The 16,340-nt window shown below is 43.9% G+C and overlaps 1 protein-coding gene across 1 annotated transcript in view; it reads left to right on the top strand.

The window, feature by feature from the left end:
• Positions 1-16,340, top strand: part of RELN (reelin) — a 567,367-nt gene that overhangs the window by 70,918 nt on the left and 480,109 nt on the right. The window contains exon 2 of the mRNA XM_090041978.1: positions 11,603-11,713. Coding sequence (XP_089898104.1) covers positions 11,603-11,713 — 111 coding nt within the window. The remainder of the gene's footprint in view (positions 1-11,602; positions 11,714-16,340) is intronic.

Below are 16,340 nucleotides of genomic sequence, written 5' to 3'. Positions count from 1 at the left end.
ATCACAATTCTTGCTTGAGTATCATCCGGATAATTCACCTGCCAGAAACTGGAATGATTATGACAGTAATCTTGTAATTAAAAGTGAGCAGGTCTCCTCCAACTCTTTCTCGGGGTCAGATTAGAATTTTATGAGGCTGACGAGTCTCCTGTCATTTTTTATCTCTGCATATGCTGTTCTGCTTTTATATATAATCTACATTGGGCATTTATGCCTAGGCAGCATATACATTCTCTAACTGGTCCCAGCCATACCTCCCTCTCCTCTCCTACTGTGAAAGGTGTATACCTGTCATGCTGTCAACTTTTAATTCTTTGAGTATGACTGCTCATTCCCTTTGAACAAATTTTAGACTTGCGGAAACAGCCACTTTCTCAGTTGGCAGGTGGGATAGCTTTCTGTTGCAGTTGTTTCTTACTATCTGGACAGTCCTGGAGGCATAGTTTGCTGTACTGTCTGTGGCATTACATTCTGTTGGATTGCTTGGAACCTTCTATCAGAGATCCATAGATATTGTGCGTCACAGGTGCTACTTGGAACTTCATGTGCTGTATCATTTAAACTAAAAGAGAATATGGTTCACACTTCCAGGACAGTCCAAAGCCCATTGAAGTCAAAGGAAGGGCTCACATACATTGTAGCTTGTTCACTATAATTTTTAATCTTTTAATACTTGTTTTTTCTGACATATGTAGAGAATTTACACGCACTAGGATATCCTACTAAATTGCATAACTTGCACCCAGCAAAAAATATTTACTGGTACATACCCTTCCTTTGACATTCTTGTTGAGTAAGGAAAGAAAAGAAGAATTATTGGAAATATTATCTGTATCACTCAGACATTTAGGGTTTCTATCTACAAGAACAGAGATGAGGTGAGATCTGCAGAAAGGAACAAATTATATTAATACTTAAGACTGTTCTCTCTTTGAATGTGTTTTTTTTGAGCGTTTCTTCTGCAATTGTGGTATATTAAGTCAAACCCCTAATATGATGGGGAATATCACTGAAGCACATGCTACATGATGCGATATTGCAATTTAGTAACGTGCTGGTTTTGACCTTGAACCTTGAACAGTCTGAAAGATAGTTACTCTAGTTCTGATGCAGAAATGTCCAATTTTTTGCAAGAGATTTCAGTTTGAAGTGATCCTATTTGTCATAAGCATAGTTCCTATTTATTCCATGGTATATGAATGTACAAGTTGGGCATTGAGATCTATGCAGTTTGTATAAACAGTATATAAGGATTAAGTATAGCCTTGATTACTTCATACTTGAATCCACTCATGTTTCATTTTTTATATCTTTGGGCGCTCCCCCAGGAGCAGGAACATGCATTTCCCCAGGGACATACAGCAGTGATGCAATATGTGCTGCTGCTGCTTGTTCCTGGGAAAGGCCTGTGCACTCATGCTCTGGGTTGCAGCCTGTTGCCCCGGGTGGGGTAGGGGAGGCTGGAGCCAGTACCTGTGCTGGCCCCAACAGCCTTACCTGGGGTCCTGAGGGCCTCTGGGGGCTGCACCTGCAGCAATCTGCAGCATAGAGCCTGGGCAGCAGCCAGTCCATGGCTCCAGCTGGCCAGGTTCTGGTTTCTGGCAGCGTACACTGCTGCCATGTACACTGCCTAGCTTTTTTAAGGTGTGGGGGTTTTTGACTCTGGGATCTCCCAATGTCAGAAAACTCCCCTGTGCTACCAATTAGCAGTGCGGAGAATGCCTGCACGTGTGGCATGCGTAGTGTGCAGCATTGCAAACAGATCTGGAGCCCTGCATACAGCACATCCATGCTCATCTGGACATGTCCCTTTTCTCTAATAAAAAGTCCTTTCAAATGACTCCGTGATCTGTGAATTAATTCTGTCAGACTGGCCTATATTATACCAGATGAGCGGTGAATTCAGAAAAACCTTTGTATAGTTCAGCCTCGTTAGTGAAAGTTAACCTTGTTCTGCAGATGTGCATCTGTCTCCTTAACATGAGTTATTACACTATAGAACTGCCAAGTGTCACTAACCTTGTGGAGGCCACTATGTTACCTGGTCTGAAGCCTGGGGACAACAAGTATACCACTTTCCAAAGGCAGAGTTCAGGAACAGATAGGCCATGAAGGGTATAGATAGAAGTGACAATTTTCACTCGATCTGGCAACAGAAAGTAGTTTATAGTCATAACTAAACACAAGTACACAGCTGCAGACTACTTAAAAAACAGCTTATTGGGTGAAAATCTGAACCCTCATTGAAGATGTTTCTAAACAGAGTGTCTTCTCGTCCTGTGTTGAAGGCCCTTGTGTCTGTGCTGCCTGCCAGTACGTCACTGTTTTCAGAGTGTAAGGGGGGAAAGGGAGTGGAGGGAGTTTGGTCTGGGTTTTTCCAGGCCCTGCTGGAGGGTGGGGCAATTCAGCCATCCCACCCTCCAGCAGCAACTGGAGAACCCATAGAATAAACTTTGTTTGCTGCCTTCCCCCCCCTCTCATTCTGAAAACAGCTTGGACTGGCAGGGAACTGGCAGGAAGGCGGGTCTTTTGCTAGGAGAAACTAGATGCAGATGCACAGACAACACTGTCTTCCCCCCTGGAATCAATAGTGAACTTCTGTTTGGCCCAGGGGATCATTGTAACTTAGAGCGTTTCCTGCCAAGCATTTTCAGTTACAATGGGGAGCTGCACTTCTGTCTGCACTTGAAGTGGGTGGAATAGGGTAGGGTCTGAAAAGGGTGGGAAAGGGGATAGGAGCTACTAAGGGAGGAGTGGGACAGTGGTATAATAGAAGGTTGCTACTTCTCTTTTGGGTGGAATAAAAGGGAATGAATGGACAGGGATGGAGATCAGGCAAAGCTTTCAGCATGCTGGAAATGAGCTGATGTAGAAGGAGAAATAATCAAATGATTGCAGTAGCTTTGTTCTGCCTTGAAATGAGAGACAATTAAAAAGTAAGCTGTGACCATCATAGCTATAGTACATTCTCTAAATTATAATCTTGGCCACAAGGAGCAGACCTGGTAAGGGATTGGTCCAGTAAAATGTTGCATAGAGCTGATCAAATTATAATTTGCCTTGATTACTCCATAAATTTTTCTGCTCTGAAATGAGTTCCAGGGGCGAGTGATTCCTGCTTACCAATTGCAGAAAATCAGCATACTTCAAGTGAGGGCTGATAGCGCTGGCTGCCTCCTAAAATAATTGTCATAGTCAGAGTCATCTCTGGCTTCTTCCTAGCTGTTTTTCTGCCTTTATGGTCAGATTAATTGACTCAGCAGCATTTTTGAATGCTACCCAATATACATCTACATTTAGAATGTGAAGAATTCTTCTAAAGAAGAATTAAGGACACATCTTATCTGTTTACTTCATCAGATTGCACTGGAAATATTAATGAAGTGAACTCCCAACTGCAGCAATAAAGTCCTTGAGATGCCAATAAGTAAAATAAAGTTTAAAAATCTGGTTTGTCTCTTGAGTGCTGCGGCTGTTCCCAGATATAGGCTCATTTTAGGCATCTGCTTTTTTTGTGGCATTTCCTATTGACCTGACTTCCTTTTGAGAGGTGACAGCTACCAGCATCACTTGAAGGTTTTTTTGGAGGCACCAAATTACCTCTGAAAACTACTCTTATAAAGCCCAATCATAGAAAGCTCTAGCAGTTTTCTCAGCAGGTTAAGTGTCAGGTCTTGGTAATAGGGGGACCACCAGCACCTTGCAAGATCACGCCTATATGCATGTATTTGTTTTAGGTGAAGTTTGCAACATGTGGAATTGAAAACCACTGTGCAGGAGATGAGCATTAGTGGGTATTTTCCATGGACAGTTAGATTGCAAGACTCTTGAAATGCATACTAATGCACTACAATCCTTTGGAAAAACAGTAATAAAACACCTTATCACAATGTATACGTACAAGAAATCTGAAAAAAATTGGACAGGAAACCTTCATTTTGGCATTTTCTAACTCCTAAATGCTCACCACTGCCACATTTTTATATTGGTCTTTAAACATAGTAAGCTGCCTTTAGATGTTAATAAAAATCCTGCACCTTACTAGAAGCAGCAGTTTGATCCAGTTCCACAGAATCTGTATAGATTGCATGCTTTAGTGGGGCTTTTTGGTGCTAGTCTCTCATAGCTGATTGAATCAGCTCTGAGGGACAAGCACCAAAAAAGCCCCACTAAAGTGCCTGATCTTCATAGACATTGGGTGAGCCAGGTCCAACTAACGTGATCCTTCTTTTGGTTTTGCACTGGGCTCAACACAGGAGCGTGCCGAGTTTAAAGTAAAGCACTGTGTTTGTTTGTGTTTTTAACATCTGTAAGCAGCCATAATTTCCTAGCCTTAAAAAAAATAACAAGCAAAAAAACCTCAAGCAAACCAGAAACCTATCATTTGGGCTCAATATACCAGGTCTCTATCCCTCCCAGAAGAAGACTAAGTCCCAAATTCTGTCTCCAGCAGTTATCCAGACAAAGAAATATCATCCTTAACTTCTAATCCTGTACTCTTTCTCTGGGCTCATCATCCAATCTTACTCTCACACAGTAACCCTCTCCTCAAATCCTTGTCCCAGCCTCTCCTACCTCAGGCTTTTTGTTCTATCTTGTTCTCCCACAAGTCCCACTTCTTCTTCCTTACCCCTTGCTCTTTGCCAAATCTATCTCCCCACCCTCAATTATCATTCCTCCCGTGCTGGCTCCCAGTTTCACCAAGGTCCTTATCCCAGTTTAATTCCTTCACCCACCCTTTGGCCCAAGCATTTGTCTCTTCTTTTTCCAGTATACCGGTCTGCCAGCAGCCCTATCACTGGGAGTGCTGGAGAGAGGGGCCCCTGCATGAGTTCCAGTGCCAAGGCTCACCTTGCTTCAGTTCATCTAGGAGCAGCCATTGCAGAGGAAGTTTTGCTTTGCCTTGTAGTCTGGGACAAAATACTGCAAGTCTCAGTTGTTCACCGTAGACAAAGCAAGCACAGTCTGGCCAGTGGAACAACTTGGAGAGTGACAGTTCCATTTTGTGACAGCTTTCAATGTTTTTAAATTTGCTTTCATTCCACATTGAAAACAAATTAAGAGCTGCAGAACCTCTCAAGTGAAGTAGTATCATATTGAATAAATAGAATGTTCTCTGATATATGATTAAAAAAACCCCAAAACAACAACAAAACCCTGAAGGCCCTCTTGGGTTCCCATTTTAGATTGCTTTCTCTGTCTTTCTTTCTGGGCAGTAGTGATCATAGGATAGTGATTTTCATCCTTTTCTTTTTTAGACTCGAGGCACCCCGCCCTAATTTTTTTGTGAGTTTTTAGTGGCTGGGCCCCATTTCAAAACCTTATGTGTTTATTACAGTGCCCCATACAGATACACGTTCTGTTCTTAGCCCTTTTGTATGGCATGGGCACACAGAGCCATACTCCTCTACATGCATAGGGCTCCCTTCTTTTGCCCATGTAGAGTGCACATGTGACAAGCTCACGACCACTGAATCAGCCGATGGTCATACCCCACCTCCTTGGCTATGTCATGCTGGGGTCTATTCACTTGCCACAACTTGTTATTAAGTTGGGTTTTACCTCTGGAGGTGGTGTTCACTGGGTCCCCTAGGAACCTTGGTGACTTTGCTGACACATCTTCAGTGGGGCTTCTCCTCCTCTGCACCCCACCCCTTTCCACTTGGGTATTTTGAATCAGCCTTGAGGATGCTCAGATGTGGTGATGAGCACAGGAGGGCTTTCTCGTCCTGTGTTGAAGGCCAATGATGAGGATGGCTACAGGACGTCTGGCTGCAGCCCTGTAGATTTGTGAAAATTACAATGTAGTGATAAGACAACTAAAATAGCTGGGATGGTGCAGTGGGAAGGGCAACAATGCCCCATGCCAAGCATTTTCCTTCAGTGTGTGGCATATGTTGATGCATGGCGCACCCTTCCCCCACAGATTCTTAAGTCAAGGATGTGGCTTTGCTGGGCATGCTTCCTGGACTGAATTCCACCCAGCCCAGTGCTATAATGCTGCAAGGTACATCCCTCTGCACCCACACACTGCTTACAGTCCTGCAAGTCCCCTGCCAGGGCTCTGGCTCTGTGAATGCTCGACAGGGGTGTGTGGTGCTAGTAGGGTCCCATGCTGGGTTCTCCCCTCAGGAGGCTTTGGCAGTGCCCACTGGACCACCCTCTCCTAGCCCCAGCTGACCTGCATGCTCCTGGGAGGATCATCACAGGTGTTGGGGAGCACTATTGGATTTTGGCCACTCGACCTGCCAGCTGCAGCAATCTGGCTGGCATCTGCTGCGGTACCTGGGGGCTGTCTCAGTGATTCAGACTTCTGCTGGGGATTTTAGGCCCAGGGAGAGCTATCAGCTCCCTGTGGCTATGGGTTGCACATCCAGGTGCTGTTCAAGTGCCCCAGTGATGCTACAGGCATGTGCTGTCCCTCCAGGTGTGCTGGTCCCAAACAGAAATGCTGGGTGCCTTCTGGCCATGGGGAGAGCCTCTGGCTCTGCTGCCAGTGCTCCCTCTTCTGTCTCCCCTGGCTCTGCTTTTGGGCTTCCTTTAAGCCCAGAGCCTTCTGGCACTGGACCAACTGGTGGCAATCCTTCCAGCCGCATGGTGCTGACCAGCTCACCCTCAGGCTGGGCACATGGATGCCAGCGCAGCAGTGAGTCCTGAACCTGTCACAGGGTACACATTCCCTATTCTGCGGTTAGAGCCTCCTCGTTCCTCCTGCCCTCCTGCCTGGGCCTTGGCTGGTGTGCTGCTGATGTCAGCTTTGCAGAGAGCTGGAAATAAAGCAGTGAAGCTGCTTTGGAGGTGTGCCACATGGCTGCTCTCTCAAGCCCTTTGTTTTTGGAGTGCTTGAGTGGATTTAATGGACACCCCACTGCCATATTTCAGGGTTTGGTATGTGCAAGTGGGAGTGGGTGGGTAGGACATGCCTAGGAGTGCCCTTTTCTGAGAGGACCATGGAAGCAGAGAATCAAAGAAAATTAAAATGTCACTGAGAATGACACATCTCCATGAAGAATTCCAGCTTCAACAAATCTGCATATTTAGGTGGAATTACATTTAATTGATTGTGTTCCAGCAAACTTAACTGGACAGCACTGAAAGCTGTGGGAATCTCAGGCATGCTACACAAAGATGGGATCTTCAGAGATTTTTAGTTGCTTAAGTTAAACTACAATTTTTCATAGGCTTATAACTTACCCGAGTTTGTGGGACAGCACAGGTTGTCTTTTTGACACAAAAGCTATACACTGCTCAATTCCAAATCCCTGTTTAACATCCAGAGGTGCTAAAGATACTCAGAAGGGAGACTGATAGAATTTAGGGTGAGCAAAGCAACATATTTTTCACTCAATTCATTCTTGAAAAAAGCTAAAACATTTTTGACTGAAATTTTCTAGAAAAAATCAACTTGAAGTGAGTAGCTGGCATGGGAAATTTCTGCCAATCCCATCCCATGGTTCTCTCAGGAATAGTTTAAGCTTGGCTAAGTTATAAGAAACTGAAAATCAGATTCCATACGGGAAGTTACCAGATCTGCCTATCAACTTGGCAGGACGTTATTGTCCTATCATATTCTTTTGTAGCATTTCTTCTAGTGTGCCCATATCAAACTTCAGGAAAAGATGTATTCTGTTCTCAGTTTCTGTTGCTAATCTATTTCAGAATGGCTGGGGGCACACTATATGGGCATCTGACATGCTTGCCTTTGAGCTTCCTGATTTCAGTGGCTTTCTCATGTGATTCCTGTCATTTTCCTGGCAATGTGTCTGTAAATAGACAGTCGAATCAGAATCCCCTCCTAGCCACTGATGATTCCCTACTGGGCAGTCTGCCACTGGCTTCTGGAAGCCTTCCAGTACTCTCAGTGACAGTATGTGGTGGCATCCCACTTCTCAGCTGGATTGATGCCTTTAGCACAGCTTTTAAAAGCAGCCCAGTGGATCCCAACTCCCCAAGAGTATGTCCTTGGTTTTTCTCACTAATGTGGCTAGGGAATTGAGAGGAATAGTCCTCCCTGGTCATCATAAGGACAGATGCTTTGGGAGTTGAGAATATAAGGACTTCCCTACCAGGTCACACGCAGTCTCTCAAAACATAATTGCAGTGGTCACAGAGCTGCCACCTGCAAGGTTGAGGCCACTCCCTTCAGATAGGCCTTCACCTTAGTTTCTACTTCCCAGTGCTGCAAATCTTTTCTGCTGAGAGCATTAGGAGCCATCCAGTATGCAAAGATAACTGAATCTAGAAGGAATGTTTTTGACTGTTGTTCTAGAGCAAGAAAAGGAATATATAGTCTATAATAAGAAGCCTAGTTTGAATATAAAGCAATGGTCCTACCTGTTTAGCTATATAGTATCATAGCTTTTTCTTTCATGCTTGTTAATGATATACTATACTTCTTAAAAGTTAATATTGCTTTCATGAACCACTTGATGTTTTCCCTGTTGAATAAGGAGAAAAGATACTAAAAATGATATCCAATAATGTCACAGGTTTTTTTTCTTGCTGAACTCACTCTGAAATTATTCAGAAATGTATGACACATGTATAATAACAACCTAGTGCTCCATTATAAAAATATGCTAAAGGCATTCTTCAGTTTCCAGCAGACTTAATGAGGAAGCCATACTGTGTTGGATATTTTTCAACAATAAAAATTGACCTATTACTTGTTCATGAAAACTGGGGATTGGTGATCACACAAATATGTCCAAAATCAAATACAGACATTGTAAAATATCCCTTCCTTTTCAGAGAGAGATTGGTCACCTGCTCACAGCAGGAAATTACATTATATCCTATTCAATAAAGAGTAAGGTGCTATCCAACAGTGAAACAAAATGGCAGCATAATACTGGCCCTGTGCCCATACTCTATCAATGCTTTTCACCTACTGTTTTTCTTGTCTTCAAAATGACATTCAAGCATATTTTTCAGCATGCATTTGTTTTTTTTCCAGCATAAAGAGTACAAAAGAAAGAATAAGCTCTGTATTTTAATGTGTCAAAATCAGAAGTAGAAAGCATTCATTGTTTTGCCCCAAAATATTTTATAGAAGTCTGATCACCTTTGTTTTCTGTTTGTTTGACAATGCATGTGTTCTGATGATACAAAATCCAAAATGCAGAGTAGAACTGTCAATCTCCTGTTTTTCCTCCTGTTGGAAATGGTAGTAATTACAATGTAAATTATTCAACAATGAGGTAAATATATTGAATGTTACTCCTTGAGTTAAAAAGGAGTTCAAACAAAGTTACTTCTTTAGTTAAAAAACATTAACTCTGTCATTGGCTACATGCCTTTTACAAGAACATATTAAAAAAAGAAGAAAAAAATCACTTGGATCTGTATGTTTCCAAGCTTAACCACTGAATGACTGTTGAAGATGCAGCCAGAATAGATTTGTTGCATTGATATATGTCTTAGAAATGTTCTTACTTAGATGGTGATGGGGTAGAAAAATGAACTAGTGCTTTATGGGTGCTTCAGTTAATCTCTCCTCGGCACATTTTTCTAGTGGGCGAAAGAAAGCATAGAGTGACAAAGCCATTTTGGGGAGGAGATTTTAATCAGTCCAGTGTTGATTTCTATATCTTAAAAAAAAAAGGAGGGGGGTGCAAAGTGAGGAGGAAGAGGAGGAGGAAGGCTTGTAATGGTCACTCTAAGGTCTGTGTGTTACATAGGGTGGCCACTGACATCCGCAGAATACAGGACATCCCTTTGGTGAGGGGACAGAGGAAACCACTCGTCGCCTTGACCAATCAGCAGCAAGTGGTGGGGCTAGCAAAAAAGGCCAACTCCCTCCCTGGCTGGCTCAGAACCCTGCTCCTCCTCCTGGCTGTGCACCACCCTACCTCTAGGCACAGCCCATGGAGTCATAAAGAGAAATGATTGACATGTATTTCCATCAGTGAACTGAAAAACAGGACATTTTGCAGTCTATTCCTCATTTAGAAATGGACAGGGGACAAAGGGTTTAAAAACAGGACCAATGGCCACCCTAGTGTTACATCAAAAAATGCATCATCCCACTGAAGTCAGTGAGACTTTGCATATTGCATCTCTCTCTAGGTCTGGGACCTGAGAACGTGTGTGTGTGTGTGTGTGTACAGTGGGATGATGCATCTATATATATATACTGTAGGCATGCAGAATGGTATGCAGAAATTGGAATAAAGTGACCTTACAATGTTGATTACAACACAAGTAAGCAGGGCATGAAAGGAAGGTATTAGGATGAGAGGGGAAATGAGAAAGGAGTTAACGTATATCATGTTATTTAGTTGCTTGTTTTATTTATTTATTTACGTATTTATTTGTGAATATTTTAAAATGTTTGTTCCATTTTTTAAAAAGTGTAGCTGTGTTGTATGAGCAAGTAGTTGGCAGAATGTCAAGAAAAATGGAATTCAACAACAGACTGTAAAAAGGTGAAGGGGGTTGCCTGGTATTGTAGGATCAGGGAAGTCCTTCCAGACAGACAGCATGTGATGTACATTGCATTTATATTGCAGGAAGAAAAGCTATTACATAATAAGTCTGGTCTTTCCAAGTTAGAACCACTCAAGCAGGTGCTGTTCAGACTTTCCTGTATAAATGGATAAACAATCTGATAAGACCCCAAAGCAAACATTTGAGAATAACTATTTAAAAAATAAATTCTCCAAAAACTGTGAAGTTGGTGATTTTGTAATGCATGTGTATGTGTGTTTGTGTATCTGTCTTTGTGTATTTAAGTTAAAAAATAAGTGTTAAGAAAATGATAATTTTCCTAATATGTCTAAATGTATTTTCAAAATGGTATCCAATTAACTATTTCAATACATTTGTTCTGTGATAACCTATGTCCACATGACTTAACCATTTAATACTTTAATGTGTATTACAGTTGGCATGTAGTACTCATTTGAAATCCATGGAGAGCAATGCTATAAACCTTGATTTATTACTTATGCCACTTACTATGGGATTTTGAGAGACCAGTTCAAGTGACAATAATATTTGATTCCCCCCCCCAAAAAAAAGTGTATTTAATTTACAGTAGAATAAGGTTTTTAGTTTTTGTTTTTAAGTAAGAAAATACATCAGGCAGATGGAGAGGAGGTTAACCTTTTTATATTAATTTGAAATTGTGTTGTAATGCACAATTTGTCTGCTTCATGCTACAGATTATTAATGACAAATTATTTCTGATTAATTTATCAGTAAAAAATCATACAGACTCTTTTCTATATATAAACCCTGAAAAAAATACAAAAGTAAAAACTAAAATCAGACAGATGATTACATTGAGCAAAGCTGATTTTACATATATTAGTTTTGCAAACAAACTTATGGTCACCAAAGTATTCTCTTTGTTTGAGGTATTTCAGGATTCTTCCTTTGCACTGAACTGAAATGCATTATTTGGTCTTGGAGCAGAAGGTTGCTACCCTTCTTATCCAAAGTACTCTGCTCTAAGAGAATCTCCACTTACTTCTGCTGGAGTGAAGTTTGCGGTCAATGTAATGAGGGGTGTCAGAATCCTGTCTGTAGAGTTTGAGTATAGAATCCAGCATACTGTTCGAAAGTTATTACATTATTTTCCTTTTTTTTTCTTTTTCAGTCACCATTTCAACAAGTACCTTCTTTGATGGCTTACTGGTAACAGGACTCTACACATCTACCAGTGTTCAGGCTTCCCAAAGTATTGGTGGTTCTAGCGCTTTTGGATTTGGTAAGTTGCATGTAATTAATAAATCTAGAATTATATTGGATCTGATTCAAGATATTTTGCAACCCAAGGTAACAAACACTTAGCTGGGAAGGGATGTTAACAAGAGCATAATTTATTTTAATGCATTATTTTAAGGAATTGGGACACTATCCAAAGGAGTCAATGACTTCCATGAGCTTTAGATCAGGTCTAAAGTAACTGTAAAGTAATCAGCAAAACCAGTTATACTCTATCCTATAGCTAGTAACTGGAAATTATCTGCTCCAAAAGCACAGCTCTGCACAAAACTGCATGTATTTCACAAGAGACCAATACCTACAAGCATAGCAAAGAAGAAACCAGATTCTCACATACATGACACTGTTAAGAGTGCAGGAAACCTTACTGGATACAGAGTGCAGGAAACCTTACTGGATACAGTCTACTTGTAGAAATTTAGTCCCTCTAGAGAGGAAATGAAATCTCTCTGACAGTTTTGTAACCACATGTGTAACACAGAAATACATAGATCATGAATCAAACATGCATGTCAAATGTATGTTGCAGAGGCTGGAAAGACAAAGTTAGGAAAAGTTAGATTTACAGTTGCCTACAACAGGAAAAGCATGTGTGTCCATCTTACAGACTGAATGAATCACAGAAGTAGGGCTAGAAGGGACCTTAGTAGGTCATTCAGTCCAACCCCCTTACTGAGGCAGGAACATCCCTATCCAAACTATCCTATACAAATCGATAATCTAACCTAGTGGTAGGCAAAATATGGCCTGCGGGCTGGATCCTGCCTACAGAGGGACTTTGTCCATCCTGCAGCGGGCCCCTCAGTCCCGCCTGGCCCAGATACCGTCCAGTCCATGGCGTGTGCTGCCGCCCCCAGGCTTGCAGTGTGGCTGGAGCAGCTCTGCAGCTGGACTGCATTTCTAGGCAGCACAGGCAGTGGCAGCTCCTTCTGGCCACCACCACCACTGACCTCAGCCCCATAGTACTGGCAGGGACTTGTATGCACAGCCCCAACCCTGGCTCATCCCATGCCTGCTCTGGACTCACCCCAGCTGGAGCAGACCTGCTCTAGACCAACAAGAATCCACATGGATGGTCATGACCCCAGCCCATCCCATGCCTGCTGTGGACCCGCTGCCCACACTAAGCAGCAGCAGCGGTGGCGGGAGCTGGGGAGAAGCTGCTTCTAGGTGTAGGCGAAAAGTGGCACATCCCGCTTACTGCTGCTGGGCCCTTCTTGCTGCAGTTGCCAAGAGCCTATACCCAGGCTGCCCTGAGGCTCTTCCCCACTGCCACTGCTGCCCCACTGTGTGGCCCAGAGGTGGGGGTGACGGCAGTAGAAAGGAGCCACAGGCCAGCCCAGGCACAGGCTCTGGGTGGCTGCAGCAAAGAAGGGCCTGGCAGCAGTGACAGGGAGGGGTTGCTTTTCCCCCAGGACTACCAGCAGCTTCTACCCAGCTACTACTGTTGCTGCCTCTGCTCAGTGTGGACAGGCAGTCCACAGCAGGCGTGGGGTAGGCCAGGGTTGGGGCTGTGCACACGGGTTCCTGGAGCTGGTCTGCTCTGACCGGGGCAAGGCCAGACTGGGTGCAGGGTGGGCCAGGGGCAGGACTGAGGCTCTGCACTTAGCTGCTGCTGGGCACTCGTGGTGGTAGTGGGGAGGAGTCTAAGGCCACATGGGCTCTGGGCTGCTGTGGGGGGTGGAGGAGGTGCTGTCTGGCCTGCAACAGCTCCCAAGAACTGCCTATGTGGCCCACAGGCCCAAATAATTGCCCATTCCTGGTCTAACCTCGTAGTAAATTAGTAACACAGTCAGTTCTGACACAGCATAAGACATAACATCCTAACCTGTCACAAGTAAAGCAAGAGGTTCTGTTGGAAGAAATGGCATGTAACCATATAATATTAAAGACAGTACTATAATGCATGCATACAATGGGACAGAATTAAGGTTGCAGAGGTAAGCATGATCCCAGTGTTTGATCTTCAAGTGCTTTATATTAAACCCTAAATGGTATTCTCTTTAATGTAACTTTTATGTTATTTGTTGTTTTTAAGGCAAAAATATTATATCCATCTTGAACAACTTTCCTCCACTGTGTACTGACCCTGAACCTTAGCATTGTCATAAATGGTCAGGTTGATATTAGAGGAGGGATGAGCTGCTTGTGTCATGTGCTGAGCACATAGGTGTATCCTGTGGGCCCGTAGTTATCATGACAGGGCTCTGTCTCTGTTTCATCTCAACCCACAAATATGAGGGGGTCCTTGCCTCCTGGTACCTTCTGACCAGAGATATCTATGGCCTGAGGGCTGGATCCAGCCCATGGAGCCATGTTGTATGGCCCATGAAGGTTGTAGAGGGTCTTAAAATTTGGGGCTATGGCATGCCGCTGGAATCCAAGATACAAAGCTGCGCTGGAGACCTTGAGACTGCCACAGCCTGCCATGTGTGCATCGTGCACCCCTGCCATGTGTACATCATGGAAAGGGTGGGTTTGATGCCCTTGTAGAAAAAAGGATGGGCTGCTGGTTCAGTCTGAGAAAAAGACTTAAAGAGGAAGTCTAGTTCTGCTGTCTTTACCCTCTCCCACATCCTCTCTAAGTAGGAGGAGCCACTGTCTATCTAGATCACTGGTTGGACTAACTGAAACCTGGTGGGACCCTACTTACAATTGGGCAATAGGCATTGAGGGATAGTGGAGAAAAAAAAGGAGGAGAGGTGTTGCTGTCTATGTTAAAGAACAATATACATCCTCTATAATCAGGATGGGATCAGAGGAGGGCCAAACTGAGGTACTGTGGATCAGGATACAAGGGGGTCGGGGAAAAAGGGACGTGGTAGTGGGGGTCTACTATAGACCTCCACACCAGGAGGATGAGCTAGACCTGGAATTATCCAGACACCTCTCAGAGCCGTATGGTCAAGAGATATGGTTGTCACGGGTGACCTAAACTACCCTGACATCTGCTGGGAGGAGCCATCAGACAAATCTAACCGTTCACAGAGGTTCTTAACCTGCATTCGGGACCTCCACCTAGCACAGGAGGTATATGATCCGACTTGCTGGACTTGATGTTAGCTACAGGGGATGACCTGGTGGGGAATCTGCAGGTACAAGGATTGAATTCAGTATCTGGCAAAGGGTGGGTAAACTAGCCAGCAGGGCTGAAGTGCTAGACTTCAGAAAGGCTAATTTTAATGTGCTCAGGAGATTAATTAGTGAGGTGTTAAGCCTCAAGAGCATTGGTGAACTGGAGGCTGAGGGAGGGTGGTCGTTTCTCAAGGGAGCGATCCAGGAGATCCTGGGCCTTGAATGGGAGAGTCCCTGTTCCCCTGAGCACTGCCGGGGGTAACAAGGAATAACGGCCATAAGCTGACAGAGCAGATTCAGGCTAGGAAGCAGTGGTGGCTTCTACCCTGGGGGTCTTCAAAAGGAGGCTAGACAGCCACCTAGCTGGGGTCATTTGACCCCAGCATCCTTTCCTGCCTGTGACAGGGGGTCAGACTTGACGATCTGCTCAGGTCCCTTCCGACCCTACCAACTATGAAACTATGGGCACAGAAGGAGACAATCCCGTTCCACATAAAAGGGGACAATAAGCCCTTTTGGCTCAACAGGGAAGTCCAGGAAAAATTAAGAGCAAAGAAAGAGGAATGCAGGCTGTGGAAACAGTGGGTAGCTACCAAGGAGGAGTATACCTCCCTGGCTCACACTTAAAGGGAGTCAGTTAGGAAGGCCAAAGCAGGAGTTAGAACTTAGGCTGATGACAAAAATTAAGGACAACAAAAAGTCCTTTGTGAGGTATATAGGGAGCAAAAGGAAGATGCAGGGTAGCGTAGGACCCCTACCGGATAAACTAAGGCAATTGTTGACAGAGGGGGACAAAGCTGAGCTCTCCAGTGTGTTCTTTGTATCTGTATTCCTAGACACAGACCACGACAGATCTCCCAATTGAATCATAGATAGACACAGGGGGACACCAGCCCACCAACTGTTAGCTCTCGCTTAGTGAAGGGGCACTTGGAAGGGCTGGTTGTGTTCGAATCAGTGGGTCCAGATGAAGTGGAAAGTGTGCACCTATTGGAAATCCCCACTCAAGCACCTCCTTTCTAATCTGAATAAGCCTAAGCTCACCTAAAGGCATTTTGCCTTGTTATGAAGACATGAGGGAGTGACCCTAACCCCCACAGTGACAGAGCAGCTGCCATTGAGCTTCCACCTTGTAATACCAGGTATGGTCATCTTGACCCAGGCTGGGAAGAGACTGACACAGAAATCTTCATACTTGGGTATTCAGAGATGAGTGTGTAGGGGTAAGCCCAGCTACAGCAGCAGATGCAGCCTCATAGGTGCTAGGTAAATGTCCATCAGGAGATGATGCAAATTTTGCTTCTAACACACCTGTGCACACAGATATGCATAGGAAGTGAAAGAAAGGAAAAGGTGATTTTAACAGCTTATCAAAGAATCAGCAGAATTTCTTGAGACAAAAAAGAAAGATACTCCTTTAGCTGGAGGTTTCTCATGGATAATTGTTTAAAGGTCTGCACTAAACAGGGAACTTGTGATTCTCAGGGAAAAGGTTGCATGACTTGTCTAATGTAAAGTGTTAGGCAAGCTAAAGA

This window comes from Crocodylus siamensis, chromosome 4 (assembly GCF_052110815.1).
Source record: "Crocodylus siamensis isolate JL-2025a chromosome 4, ASM5211081v1, whole genome shotgun sequence".
In the NCBI taxonomy this organism is placed as follows: Eukaryota; Metazoa; Chordata; order Crocodylia; family Crocodylidae; genus Crocodylus; species Crocodylus siamensis.
Note: the sequence above shows the minus strand (reverse complement) of the source record. Positions and strands in the feature narration are given on the sequence as shown.